Below are 14,936 nucleotides of genomic sequence, written 5' to 3'. Positions count from 1 at the left end.
ACAGTCCCGGTCTGTACCGATCCAAGGACGATGTATGGTAACTCTTGAGGTACAGGGCACAGTCTACGAGCAATACAGGCTCCTTGTGTTACCTCACCTTTGCGCGCCAATTCTCCTCGGACTAAATTTTATGGTCCACATGAAGAGTGTGATCCTACAGTACGGTGGGCCACTCCCTTCACTGGCCGTAGGGAACCAGCCGCAGCCTCCAAATTGCCCAAAACGCCCCGCGTGCAATCTATCCACCCTGAAGATCACGACACCATCCCTTTTTAAAAATCTGGTACCTGGCTGCAAGCCCATCGCTACTAAAAGTAGGCGTTACAGCGCTGAGGACCGGATCTTTATTAGATCTGAGGTTCAGCGGCTCCTCAAGGAAGGGATCATACAGGCCAGTGCTAGTCCGTGGAGAGTGCAGGTCGTGGTAGTCAAAAGCGGGAACAAACCTCGGATGGTCATCGACTATAGTCAGACCATTAATAGATACACGCAGCTGGATGCGTATCCTCTCCCGCGCATTTCTGATATGGTCAATCAGATTGCGCAGTACCGAGTGTTTTCTACCATAGACCTTAAGTCCGCCTACCATCAACTCCCCATCCGCCCAGAGGACCGACAATATACGGCCTTTGAGGCGGATGGTCGTCTATACCAATTCCTCAGGGTTCCATTTGGTGTCACCAATGGGGTCTCGGTCTTCCAGCGTGCTATGGACCGAATGGTGGACCAGAACGGGTTGCGGGCTACCTTCCCGTACCTGGATAACGTCACCATCTGCGGCCATGACCAGCAGGACCATGACACGAATCTCCAACACTTTCTGCGCACTGCATCTCGCCTGAATCTGACCTATAACAGGGAGAAGTGCGTATTCCGTACGCGTAAGTTAGCCATCCTCGGATACGTGGTGGAAAACGGGGTCATTGGCCCTGATCCAGACCGTATGCGACCACTCACTGAACTTCCCTTGCCCGCTAGCACGAAAGCACTCAGGAGATGCCTCGGGTTCTTTTCGTACTATGCACAGTGGGTCCCCAACTATGCGGACAAAGCTCGTCCGCTCATTAAGTCCACGACCTTCCCACTTACGCCGGAGGCCCAATTGGCCTTCAAGGTTTTGAAAAGTGACATTTCGAAAGCCACGATGCACGCGGTGGATGAATCCATCCCCTTCCAGGTGGAGAGTGATGCATCTGATTTCGCCCTAGCCGCCACACTAAACCAGGCAGGCAGGCAGGCCCGTCGCGTTTTTTTCCCGCACCCTTCAAGGCCCCGAAATTCGGCACTCAGCGGTGGAGAAGGAGGCTCAGGCCATTGTGGAGGCAGTCAGACACTGGCGCCATTACCTGGCAGGTAAGCGGTTCACCCTGATCACGGATCAACGATCCGTGGCGTTTATGTTTAGTAACACGCAGAGGGGCAAGATCAAGAACGATAAGATCTTGCGGTGGAGAATTGAGCTCTCCACCTATAATTACGATATTATGTATCGTCCAGGGAAGCTCAATGAGCCCTCGGATGCCCTCTCGCGCGGAACATGCGCCATCATGCAGGAGGACCGCTTGAAGGCTCTCCACAATGATCTGTGTCATCCTGGAGTCACCAGACTCTACCACTTCATAAAAGCCCGCAACCTACCCTACTCGGTGGAGGAGGTCAGGTCAGTTACTAGAAGTTGTCGGATTTGCGCAGAATGCAAACCACACTTTTATCGACCAGACCGGGCACATTTGGTCAAGGCCACTCGCCCTTTTGAGAGGCTGAGTGTAGATTTTAAGGGCCCCCTTCCCTCAACGGATCGGAATGTCTATTTTCTTAACATAATAGACGAATTTTCCCGGTTTCCGTTTGTTTTCCCCTGTGCGGACACGTCGACTGCCACCGTCATCAAGGCATTCAGTGAGCTTTTTACCCTGTTCGGGTACCCCTGCTATATTCATAGCGACAGGGGCTCGTCGTTCATGAGCAACGACTTGAGGCAATTCCTGCTCTCATTCGGGATTGCCTCTAGTAGAACCACGAGCTACAACCCTAGGGGTAACGGACAGGTGGAAAGGGAGAATGCTACAGTCTGGAAGGCTGTCCTACTGGCACTGAAATCCAAGGGCCTTCCAGTCTCCCGGTGGCAGGAGGTCCTTCCAAATGCGCTCCATTCTATCCGCTCCCTCCTGTGTACGGCAACCAATGCTACTCCCCACGAGAGGATGTTCTCATTCCCTCGGAAGTCGTCCTCGGGGACCTCATTGCCAGCCTGGTTGACGTACCCAGGACCCGTCCTTCTGCGGCGCCATGTGAGGGCTCGCAAGTCCGACCCCTTGGTCGAACCGGTCCAACTCCTCCACGCCAACCCTCAGTATGCCTATGTGGCATATCCTGACGGGCGAGAGGACACTGTCTCCATTAGAGACCTGGCGCCCGCAGGGGACGTAGCAACTCCTGTCGCTCCTATTCCCCCAGTCACAGATCCACTACTCCTCATTACTTCCCCAGACGTGGCGCGGTCAGCACCGGGACCAGTGCATAACACTTTTACTCCCATGTACAGCTTGCCTGAGACTCGGAGATCGGCGCCACCATCATCACCACCACCACCACCACCAAACGTTCCAGGATCCCCTGCACCATCGCCTCATCAGGGCCGGCCGGCCCGGGAGTCTTTGAGGGGACAGCCAGATGTTGCTTTGAGAGAGCCACCGCAAGCACCTGCTCCGGTTTCGCAACCGGTGTTGAGAAGATCGCAGCGTCGGTGTGGTCCTCCAGACCGTCTGGACTTGTGAATCCTGTTATTTTTTTTGTCATTGTCTGTTTTCATCCACCCCGCCACCTTTGGTTCCTAAAGGAGGGGTGAATGTGGTGAACCATCGTTGGTTCACCACTGGGGTTGTTATTGTGTTACTGTTGGGCTAGGGTGTTGTTGTTATGGGGGTTGTACTATGTTGTTGGGATAGGGTGTTTACCTGTCCTAAGTGTTATCATGGCACACTCCAGTGGGGTCCCGCCTCCGGTGGCAGGGTATAAGACCCCCTGCTCCGGCAGGACCCCTTCAGTCTGAACGGGTGAATTTGTGTTAGTAGTTTCATTGTTAATGTATTAAAGCCTTCAGTACTAAAGCCTTGTTTCCGGGTGCTCATTGAGGTGCATCAGTACTGCATGTCTCAGGGAAGAAAATAAACTGCCTGTGAAAACAGGTACTTTGTAAACTCTTCCCCTCCACTCCATTTCATTGGTCTCCATGTACCATATCGTGGGACATATTGTTATGCATCCTTCTAATGCTGGGGACTTTTTGCTGTAAACAGCAATTTCCTGCTCCTTGTCTGTTCCCTGTATTGATGAGATACCGACATGGATGTGAATCTCATGGAGTAAAATTTCATCGTCATTGCATTGGCAGTATAGAATTTAGGATGATCTTGGGACACTCAAAGCACTTTGCAACTAATTCAATACTTTTGAAATATACTTTTATACGAAACAGAACAGCTTGAGCACAATGAGGATTCACAAACCACAGTGTGGCAGTGACCGGATACACTGTTTTATTGATGTTGGTTGAGGAAAAATCTCTTGTTCTTCTTTGCAGTAGGGTATCATGTGTTCTTTTGCATCTGCCTGTGAGAACAGGTAAAGCCTCAGTTTCATGTTTTCCCTGACGGTGCAGTATTCCTTCAAGACAGTGAATGTCAATCTGGATTATGAGCTAAGTCTCTGGAGTGCAACTTGTGCTTACATCTGACTCTGAGACCACTGAGACACGGTTGACATGATCTGGCAGAGCTGATTGTTCCCTGCCCCCACCATTGCACAGACGTGCCCTATTTTGGTTCCTTATTAATCAATTTGACATAAATGTGACATTCAGTTTAACATTGGATGAATGATCCATCTTATTAATGCAGGTTCTTCCAGCCGAGGGCTCTCGTGGGGTTTTAGAGTCTGATGCTTTCAGAACTCTAGCCTAAGCCAAGAAAGTAGCAAGTCATTGATTGGAATGTTACCACCATTCCCGCCAGCGGGATTTTCCCATCCTGCTGCAGTGAATGCCAATTTGGCTGGGCACTAAATTCTCCAACCTTCCTGCAGCAGGAGCATAGCGTGAACGGCCGGTAAGATTGTGCCAATTATCTTTGAATATATCTTTACATTTTTTACTTTGTCTTGCACCTACTTTTTTTTCCTTCTCAAACATTCACCACATGTATGGACCTTCGGGTGCAAGAAAAGATCCATTGATACTACACGTTTCTCATTCCGCCTGCCGCCTTGTCAGCTCTGTGTTGAAAGAGGTACATTTAACACAGTGCAGGTCGTGCTACCCACACTCGGGTAGTAGTGTGACACAACTGGATTGAGACTCCAGTCTCTGTGGAGGAGTGTGTTTGAATCCCATCGTTGCTACCATGTGTCTGATATGGTTGTCATATTTGAATAGCGGATAGTATGTGCAATCCTTGAAATGTGGATGTGAAGTTTGCAACAATGCTGTGAGGGTGAGGTGGACCACATGAATGTCAGATGTGAGTCCTGATTGATAGAGATCGTTACTTGGTGAGTGATGGGCTTGTGGTGAATTGAGCAGTATTTGTGGCTAGTGGCACATTTGGTGGAATCTGTCATTTGAAGAAGCCTTCAATGATCTTGACCATTTATATAAATATAAGGTCATTAAACCTCTTGCAGCACTGCATCTTTACCGTTGGGCTTCTATTTGCTCCTGTTGTGTCTGAATGGCCTCCTTCCCTGATTTGGATGCAGGACATCCAATTTCTCCATCTCCTGCACCAGGATCCCCAATGCAGCATTGAAAACCTCTGGAGACCACTCTCTCATGTTGTATTATTCTTCAGAAATCACTTCAACCATGACTCTGAGCAGCTGCTCCAGCTGCAAAGACTTCTCCTTCGAGTTGCAAGCTAGCTTTGAGCTGTACGAACTTGCTTTAGTGTGGTGCTGGCTGCTCCTGATATTGGTTCAATGCTGATGTTCCTAGGCGTAACCAGTGTAGCTAGCAATGGTTGGCACTGAGATCGTTCACTGAGCAGGCCGCATGTAGCTGGCATACCATTGCCATCGCAGTCAAAATGGAAGTGGAAGAATTTGGGAGAGGAACCGACATCTATCTGCCGCCACCAGTAGCAGTGGTGTACCCAACTACCAACTCTCTAATTAAACCAAATAAGAGTCACTGCTCACTTGTGCTGGCATTTCACCACTTCTGGGAAGGACTGATACTCTCTGAGAGATGGTCAGCTAAAATCTGGTGGGCTCCAGCGGGTTCCTGGGCCAGGGGTCGTTCCTCCTTTCACAGAATCACAGAATATTACAGTGCAGAAGCAGCCCATCGAGTGCACTGACGCATGAAGTGCCCTGACCTGTCCACCTAATCCCACTTGTCAGCATTTGGCCCATAACCTTGAATATTATGATGTGCCAAGTACTCATCCAGGTACTTTTTAAAGGATGTGAGGCATACCACCTCGACCACCCTCCCAGGCTGTGTATTCCAGATTGTCACCACCTTCTGAGTAAAAATGTTTTTCCTCAAATCCCCCCTAAACCTCCCAACCCACACTTTTAACTTCTGTCCCCTCATAACTGACTCTTCAGCTAAGGGGAACAGCTGCTCCCTATCCACCCTGTCCATGCCCTTCATAATCTTGAACACCTCAAACAGGTTGCCCTTCAGTCTTCTCTGCTCCAATGAAAACAACCCAAGCCTATCCAACCCCTCTTTATAACTTAAATGTTCCATCCCAGACAGCATCCTGGTAAATCTCCTCTGCACCCCCTCCAGTGCGTTCACGTCCTTCCTATAATGTGGTGACCAGAACTGCACACAGTACTCCTGCTGTGGCCTCACCAAAGTTTTATAAAACTCCATCATGACCTCTCTGCTTTTGTAATCTATACCCCGATTGATAGAGGCGAGTGTGCCATATGCCTTTTTCACCACCCGGGCAAGAGTTATAGCTGGGGGAAAGGAAATTATGATGCGATTAGGCGAGATTTAGCTGACATAGGTTGGGGAAGGAAACTGCAGGGGATGGGCACAATTGTAATGTGGAACTTGTTCAAGGAACAGCTACTACGCGTCCTTGATAAATATGTATCTGTCAGGCAGGGAGGAAGCAGACGTGTGAGGGAACCGTGGTTTACTAAGGAGGTTGAATCTCTTGTGAAGAGGAAGAAGGAGAGTTATGTTAAGATGAGACGTGAAGGCTCAGTTAGGCCACTTGAGAGTTACAATTTAGCCAGGAAGGACCTAAAGAAATAGTTAAGAAGAGCCAGGAGGGGACATGAGAAGTCTTTGGCAGGTAGGATCAAGGAAAACCCTAAAGCTTTCTATAGGCATGTCAGGAGTAAAAGAATGACTAGGGTAAGATTAGGGCCAGTCAAGGACAGGAGTGGGAAGTTGTATGTGGAGTCTGAAGAGATAGGAGAGGCATTAAATGAATATGTTTCGTCGGTATTCACACTGGAGAGGGACAGTGTTGTTGAGGGGAGTACTGAGATGCAGGCTGTTGGACTGGATGGGATTGATGTTCATCAGAAGGAGGTGTTAGCAATTCTGGAAAGGGTAAAAATAGATAAGCCCCCTGGGCCGGATGGGATTTATCTTAGGATTCTCTGGGAGGCTAGAGAGGAGATTGCAGAGCCTTTGGCTTTGATCTTTGTGTCGTCATTGTCTACAGGAACAGTGCCAGAAGACTGGAGGATAGCAAATGTTGTCCCCTTGTTCAAGAAGGGGAGTAGGGACAACCCGGGTAATTATAGACCGGTGAGCCTTACTTCTGTTGTGGGCAAAGTATTGGAAAGGATTATAAGAGATAGGATTTATAATCACCTAGAAAGGAATAATTTGATTAGGGATAGTCAGCACGGTTTTGTGAAGGGTAGGTCGTGCCTCACAAACCTTATTGAGTTCTTTGGGAAGGTGACCAAAGAGGTGGATGAGGGTAAAGCGGTTGATGTGGTGTATATGGATTTCAGCAAAGCGTTTGATAAGGTTCCCCATGGTAAGCTTTTGCAGAAAATACGGACACATGGGATTGAGGGTGATTTATTGGTTTGGATCAGGAATTGGCTAGCTGTAAGAAAACTGAGGGTGGTGGTTGATGGGAAATATTCATCCTGGAGTTCAGTTACTAGTGGTGTACCGCAAGGATCTGTTTTGGGGCCACTGCTGTTTGTCATTTTTATTAATGACCTGGATGAGGGCGTGTAAGGATGGATTAGTAAATTTGCGGATGACACTAAAGTCGGTGGAGTTGTAGACAGTGCGGAGGGAAGTGGCAGGTTACAGAGGGACATAGATAAGCTGCAGAGCTGGGCTGAGAGGTGGCAAATGGAGTTTAATGCGGAAAAGCGTGAGGTGATTCACTTTGGAAGGAGTAACAGGAATACAGAGTACTGGGCTAATGGTAAGATACTTGGTAGTGTGGATGAACAGAGGGATCTGGGTGTCCATGTGCATAGATCCCTGAAAGTTGGCACCCAGGTTGATAGGGTTGTTAAGAAGGCGTACGGTGTGTTAGCTTTTATTGGTAGAGGGATTGAGTTTCGGAGCCAGGAGGTCATGCTGCAACTATACAAAACTCTGGTGTGGCCGCATTTGGAGTATTGCGTACAGTTCTGGTCACCGTATTATAGGAAAGATGTGAAAGTGTTGGAAAGGGTGCAGAGGAGATTTACCAGGATGTTGCCTGGTATGGTGGGAAAATCGTATGAGGAAAGGCTGAGGGGCTTGAGGTTGTTTTCGTTAGAGAGAAGAAGGTTAAGAGGTGACTTAATAGAAGCATACAGAGGATTAGTTAGGGTGGATAGAGAGAGCCTTTTTCCTCGGATGGTGATGGGTAGCACGAGGGGACATAGCTTTAACTTGAGGGGTGAGAGATATAGGACAGATGTTAGAGGTAGGTTCTTTACTCAGAGAGTAGTAAGGACGTGGAATGCCCTGCCTGCAGCAGTAGTGGACTCGTCAACATTAAGAGCATTCAAATGGTTATTGGATAAACATATGGATGATATTGGAATAGTGTAGATTAGAGGGGCTTTAAATTGGTTCCACTGGTCGGCGCAACATCGAGGGCCGAAGGGCCTGTACTGCGCTGTAATGTTCTATGTTCTATTAACCTGCCTTTCCGCCTTTAGAGATCAATGGACAAACACACTATGGTCCCTTTGTTCTTCGGAACTTTCCGGTGTCAGACCTTTCATAGTGTACTTCCTAATGAAATTACTCCTTCCAAAGTGCATCACCTCTCACTTTTCAGGGTTAAATTCCATCTGCCACTTATCTGCCCATTTGACCATCTCATCAATATCTTCCTGTACCCAGTGGTTCCCAAAGGGTGCGGCGCGCCACACTGGTGCGGCGAGAGAGGATGGCAAGTGTGGCGGGAAGATTCAAGGACAATCAAGGAAACATTTAAACATGGTTTAAACAAGCATTGTTTTATACTTTCTGGATGTCCCATCATCATATTCTAAAGTAGTTGTGGTCTATGTTATGAATCAAGCACTGCTAGGAGTTGTTGTTTTTTTTGTTTTTGAATGTATTTCTTATCAATAAAAAATTTGGTGTGGCATGAGCAAATTTTTATTCTGAGAGTGCGGCCCAGTGAGGAAAAGTTTGGGAACCACTGCTGTAACCCAAGACAGAGTGCGGTTAGGCAAAGCGGCTCACATGAAGCTGAACGCCAGGGCAGGTATAATGAGCAAATGATCCAGTTGAATGCTGCCGCATTCTACAATTCTGCAAGATATTCAATTCCACTATTGAAACCTCAAATGTGAAAATGAGGCTTGCTCCATAGTTTTCTTCATTCGTTATTCTGCATCATCAAGAAGGGACAGCTGGAAGGAATCTCTCACCCCTGATGTTCGTTTTCTTGGTGTTTTTTAAAGTTTGTTTATTAGTGTCACAAGTAGGCTTACATACACACTGCAATGAAGTTACTGTGAAAATTCCCACACTCTGGTGCCTGTTCGGGTACACTGAGGGAGAATTTAGCATGACCAATGCAACTAACCAGCACGTCTTTCGGACTGTGGGAGGAAACCGGAGCACCCTTAGGAAACCCATGCAGACATGGGGAGAATGTGCAGACTCTTCACAGACAGTGACCCAAGCCAGAGGCAACAGTGCTGAGCAATGTGCTGCGTGTGACCTTTCTGTGTGATATGTAGCACTATACTGACCGATTCCATTTCAAAACAGTATCATAAGGAAACAGAGTGCGCAAGGCTCAGAAGTGGCCATCAGCGCAGTGATAATAAACACTTTGGCAAGCAATGTGGCTTATCTTAATCTTAGGCCTTGTGGGTTTGGGGCTGTTTATCTGTTTTTCTGATGCTCTGATTTGAAGTATGATGTGGGTCGCCTCCATGGCACTGGAGCCAAGGGTATGACAGAAGTGCTTCTTCATGAGGTGTTTTTGCGATAAAACTGTGACATATGAGGTGTTGATCAGCCTGCTGATGGCTTGTTTTCATTGAGTCTTGTGACTGCTTGTGAAATTGGTAATCTTGCAGCCTCCCAAAGCTGCTGTTTTAGAGTAATTTTGATTAATATTTTTCTCTCCAGACTGGTAATCATCTTGGAACTAGCACTGATGACAGGAGGGAGAAAGATACAATCCCAAATATATTGCAGAGAATCTGCAGTGTGCCAAGCAACCTTTCCCTTCTCCTATTCTGTCTCTGTACATGTAATGTGAATGTTTATCTGTGAAAACAGAGGGATCTAGGTGTATGTGTGCATAGATCCCTGAAAGTTGGGAATCAAGTAGATAAGGTTGTTAAGAAGGCATATGGTGTCTTGGCGTTTATTGGTAGGGGGATTGAATTTAGGAGTCGTAGCGTTATGTTGCAACTGTACACAACTCTGGTGCGGCCGCACTTGGAGTACTGTGTGCAGTTCTGGTCCCCACATTACAGGAAGGATGTGGAGGCTTTGGAGAGGGTGCAGAGGAGGTTTACCAGGATGTTGCCTGGTATGGAGGGGAGATCCTATGAGGAGAGGCTGAGGGATTTGGGATTGTTTTCGCTGGAAAGGCGGCGGCTAAGAGGGGATCTTATTGAAACATATAAGATGATTAGAGGTTTAGATAGGGTGGATAGTGATAGCCTTTTTCCTCTGATGGAGAAATCCAACACGAGGGGGCATGGCTTTAAATTGAGGGGGGGTAGTTATAGAACCGATGTCAGGGGTAGGTTCTTTACCCAGAGGGTGGTGAGGGATTGGAATGCCCTGCCAGCATCAGTAGTAAATGCGCCTAGTTTGGGGGCGTTTAAGAGATCCGTAGATAGGTTCATGGACGAAAAGAAATTGGTTTAGGTTGGAGGGTCACAGTTTTTTTTTTAACTGGTCGGTGCAACATCGTGGGCCGAAGGGCCTGTTCTGCGCTGTAATGTTCTATGTTCTATGTTCTATGGATGCTAAAGCTCTGCCTATTTTGAACAGTTACAGGAAGGTGGCACTGAATGTCTGTAAGGGTGGCGTGGACAAACGACAAGGCTCCATGCAGTACCGATGCCCATTAATGGCTCCTAAAGGGCTCCGAATAGTCACAAAAGGCGAAAGGCTAGCAGTCAACCCTGGAGATGATGTTACATTCTTGATAATGCAGAGTCAGGTAATCTGAGCCTAACTTGTTCTACCAAATTAGAGTTTGCAGACTGTCTCACACAAAAACTCCATGCACGTGCCCCATCCAGAGTGGGGAGACAGTGGTGTAGTGCTAACATCACTGGACTATAAATCCAGAATCTCAGGATGATGCTCTGGGAACTTGGGTTCAAATTCCACCATGACAGCTGGTGGAATTTAAATTCAATTCATAAAATCTGGACATTAAACTATCATCTGGTCACTAATGTCCTCTGGGGAAGGAAATCTTACCTGGTCTGGCCTATATGTGGCTCCAGGCCCACAATAATGTGGTTAACTGCCCTCTGAAATGGTCTAGCAAGCCACTCGGTTCAAGAGATTTGGGCAAAAATTACTGGTCTTGCTAGTGATACCCACAATCTTATGAAAGAAGAAATTTAAAAACACCACACACGCACTACTTAAAGGTAGGTCAAATTTGTTCTAACTGATGTAAATTTGTCTGAACTATAAGTGGAGACAGAAGGAATGGAAATTACAAAGCCCCTGTAATTGTAATGTTGTTCTAACTGTACTAAGTATATGGTCTATGATGAAATTTATGCAGTTCATTTTATTGCAAGTGGTCAAGTTGACTTCTCCCACCCATCGTCTATGTGAGCTGTTGCTGTCATGACCACAATGGTAAGAAATCCTGAGCATTTCAGGCTACACATCCATTGAGTTTATCATGCAAGTAGTTGGTCCATATAGTCCAAGTCTACTTCCCAGTTTCCCCTGAGATAACTGATCACAGCTGTGATAGTGAATGGTGCCTCAGTATCCCTGAATTAGGAGTGAAAGAATTGGCCAGTGTGTTTACTCCTGATCACATTTCAATTTCTCTTGAAAGCACATGTTATATACCGGGTGAGGACAGGACTGGGTTTACAGTCAAATAGCTTGCTGACACTTAGTGGCGACTTGAGCAAGGCATGGGAATTGTAGCTGCTGCCCATGGAACTGTAGCCTGGTGAGCACCCTCAGGAAAGAGGGAGGTAAGAAATGATTGACAGAGCAAGCTGATAAAACAATTCTAAAAGCCTCTGCCTCCATGATTGCATAGCAGAGACATGTCACCAATTGCTATTTAATTGACCCATTACTTGTATGCTGGCTTAATAGCATACTTAGCTTTAGATCAGTACATTGTTAATTGAGCACAGAATGAAAATGTATCAATTCGCATCCAGTTGGCTAAATGGTGTATGCAATTCCTGCTACAGCTAGAACAATTAAATTCTTGCTCCTGATCCATGTGAATGCAAAATGTGTTGTGGTAATTTCCATTTTGCAAGCTTAGCTCATGGAATATTTTCCTTGAAGGATATGCTATTACCACAATGCTTAACCTTTCAAACTATCTTACTTGCAATTGTTAATTCCACCCTGCTGAATGCAGTCTTTTGTGCCGACGTACAGTTCGACAGGCAGTGGTCTTCAGTCACCTCAGTGAGTTGCCTATTCCTTTTGTTTGAGGCAAGACATTCACTGTGAACAGTGTTGGAGTTATCGCCAGTTCTATCATCTCCTGGCATCCATTACCCCCACTGAGATTGGCTAGTTCATTGCAGAATAGAGAGCGATCCAGGAATCTTCTTGTTCCAAATGGTGCTGTGCTGCACATTTCAGTATGTTTACCCAGCAAACAGCTTCTGAGCTTAAACTATGTAATTGTACTTTTTAAAAATGAATCAGTGTAACTAGTTGCAAATGATTGAGACTAAAGTAGTATAACTGTAATGCTTTTTTTAAAATGTAATTTATGAAAATCGGCATCCAAGAGTAACAGTTCTTGGCAGACTAGTTACTTTGCATATTCCAGCTTTGATATCTTAACTTTTAAAGGTGTTTTTTTTTTAGACCATTGTTAAGCATTCATTAAATGCACCTATTTATTTATTAGGGTCATTAGTAGGCTTACATTAACACTGCAATGAAGTTACTGTGAAAATCTCCCAGTCGTCACACTCTGGCACCTTTTTGGGTACACTGAGGGAGAATTTAGCATGGCCAATGAATGATCAGTAAAATCTTCCAGATCTCCCTTCCAGCTCACATCGTATAGTCCTCTGTGACCACCCCACTGAGCATTTTTTCACTTCTCACTATCTTTGGTAGCAGGCCCTTAGTCACCTGGAATTCTGGGAATTATTTTCCTCAACCATTCTGCCTTGCCAAATCTTTCTTCACCTTCATAAACCACCTCAAACCTATCTGCTCTGCCAGATCTTTTGACTTTTGCTTGGCATCCTTGTTCTGATTCACAGCGACTAGCTCCTCATTGTGAAATTAATTCCAGAGCAGGTTGTGGTACAAGTACGTATACAATATCACACCTGTGTGTAGACGTATGTGGTAATGAGGGGCCAGGTAAATAGCAATGCAAGTATACAGACTTGGCAAATTATTTATTTCTTTAACATGGGAAATGCAGAACAGCCCATAATTTAATGACCTCTGGTCCATGTACTGATTTTTTCTCTTCCCCAACCTCCAGTTTTCCCCTCATGATTCCATGGACCTCCGGTACAGTGGCTAGCACTGCTGCCTCACAGCGCCAGGGACCCAGATTCAATTTCCGGCTTGGGTCACTGTCTGTGCGGAGCCTGCACGTTCTTCCCATGTCTGTGTGGGTTTCCTCAGGATGCTCCGGTTCCTCCCCTTCCCTGAAAGTCGTGCTGGTTAGGTGGATTGGCCGTGCTAAATTCTCCCTCAATGCACCCAAGCAGGTACCAGAATGTGGCGACTAGGGGATTTTCACAGTAACATTATTGCAGTGTTAATGTATGCCTACTTGTGACACTTTAAAACTTCTAAACTTTTAACGTATGGAACTCGACAATGAGTGTCGGAAAGCAGTCAAACTGCACGGTTATCAATACCTGTTTACTTCTAGCAGCAATTGTTGGGATTAGAACTGGGATCCCTAGTTGAATTTCTCCCTCCTGCTTAGCCTAGGGACAGAGAGAGCAATTACACTGCCCCCTGTCAGAAATCAGCTGGCAATTAAATTTCAGTTCAGCAAAGCTTTCCAAATTGGTGGGATTGGAAAGCAAAATCGACTTTTCAATAGCTGGTGCTCACTGGAGCCATTGTTTCCTGAAAATCCAGACACAATCCGGCATTGAAATCCTGACAGAAATATGTGGAAATTAGTGCAGTAATATTCATATGAAAGTGTAAATTTCCAGATTGTGCCAGCAAATGGAACCAATTACAGAGTGCCTTTAGCATCAGCTGTAGCTCTGACGTAAATGACAGGAATAAAATCAGCTGCATGTGTTAATAAGATCACAGCTGCTACCTTTGATTGTTGCTGTCAGTAAATATATATATTTTATAATGATTACAACATTCTATTAATAGTCCAGAATGAGCAAAAGATTCTAGCATTGGCTGGTTGGTTTGCTTTGTCACTAAACAGCTAAAAATTATATGAAAGTCATTAGCGCTTCTTGTGGGAATGTGGCATCATTGAAGCACAGTGCATCCGTTTCACTCTGGACATCTGATCAACAATAACTTCCCATATGTGGGCATAGGCATTGTCTCTGTGATTGAATGTGTCTATCAAGTACTTAAACCTGATAGGGTGGGGTGGGGGGAACGGGTAACCCTTGAATCAATGATCGATTTACAGTAAGCGATTTAACCTACCAAACTGGAGCAGGCTATTGATCAGCCATGGATTAGAATCCATTGCTGATTGTCTAAAAAAAACCCATCTGGTTCACTGATACCCTTTAGGGAAGGAAATCTGCCATCCTTACCCGTTCTGGCCCACATGTGACTCCAGAGCCACAGCAATGTGGTTGACTCTCGACTACCCTCCAAGGGCAACTAGAGACAGGCAATAAATGCTGGCCAGCCCGTGACGCCCATATCCCATGAATGAATTTTTTAAAAACATAAAAAGGATAGAATTATAGTTAACTGATCTTTTCAGACATAGAGATTAGAGATGACTCAAATTAATTTGGTGGAAGTTCAGAACAAATGTATTAAACTGAGGTATCAGGCCAGCAAATTCAGAATCATTGGCCCAGTCCTTCCGTGGAGTGGCAGTCACAGTTGGGATGCCACTCTGCGCTTTTTTGCTCATCCAGGTCAGGAGCTGCACATTTCTCACTCATCTTCTGTCCCAGGCCTGGTGAGAAATGTGCAGTGCAGCAGCCCAGGATCCTTGGGGGAAGCAAAGCCGCACCACCATTTTATGTCACTAACTGCCGTAAACCAGGTAAATTTAAAGTCACTTGGAGAAGCTAGGGAGAAGCTAAGTGGA

General features: G+C 46.1%; 1 protein-coding gene across 4 annotated transcripts in view; it reads left to right on the top strand.

Moving 5' to 3' along the window:
• The window catches only part of sorcs2 (sortilin-related VPS10 domain containing receptor 2), a 612,212-nt gene that overhangs the window by 552,715 nt on the left and 44,561 nt on the right, over positions 1 to 14,936 (top strand). For all 4 annotated transcript variants that reach the window (XM_078213272.1, XM_078213290.1, XM_078213281.1 and 1 more), the window contains exon 18: positions 10,466 to 10,637. In XM_078213272.1, the coding sequence (XP_078069398.1) occupies positions 10,466 to 10,637 (172 nt within the window). The remainder of the gene's footprint in view (positions 1 to 10,465; positions 10,638 to 14,936) is intronic.

Source organism: Mustelus asterias, chromosome 1, assembly GCF_964213995.1.
Source record: "Mustelus asterias chromosome 1, sMusAst1.hap1.1, whole genome shotgun sequence".
NCBI classification, from domain to species: domain Eukaryota; kingdom Metazoa; phylum Chordata; class Chondrichthyes; order Carcharhiniformes; family Triakidae; genus Mustelus; species Mustelus asterias.
Note: the sequence above shows the minus strand (reverse complement) of the source record. Positions and strands in the feature narration are given on the sequence as shown.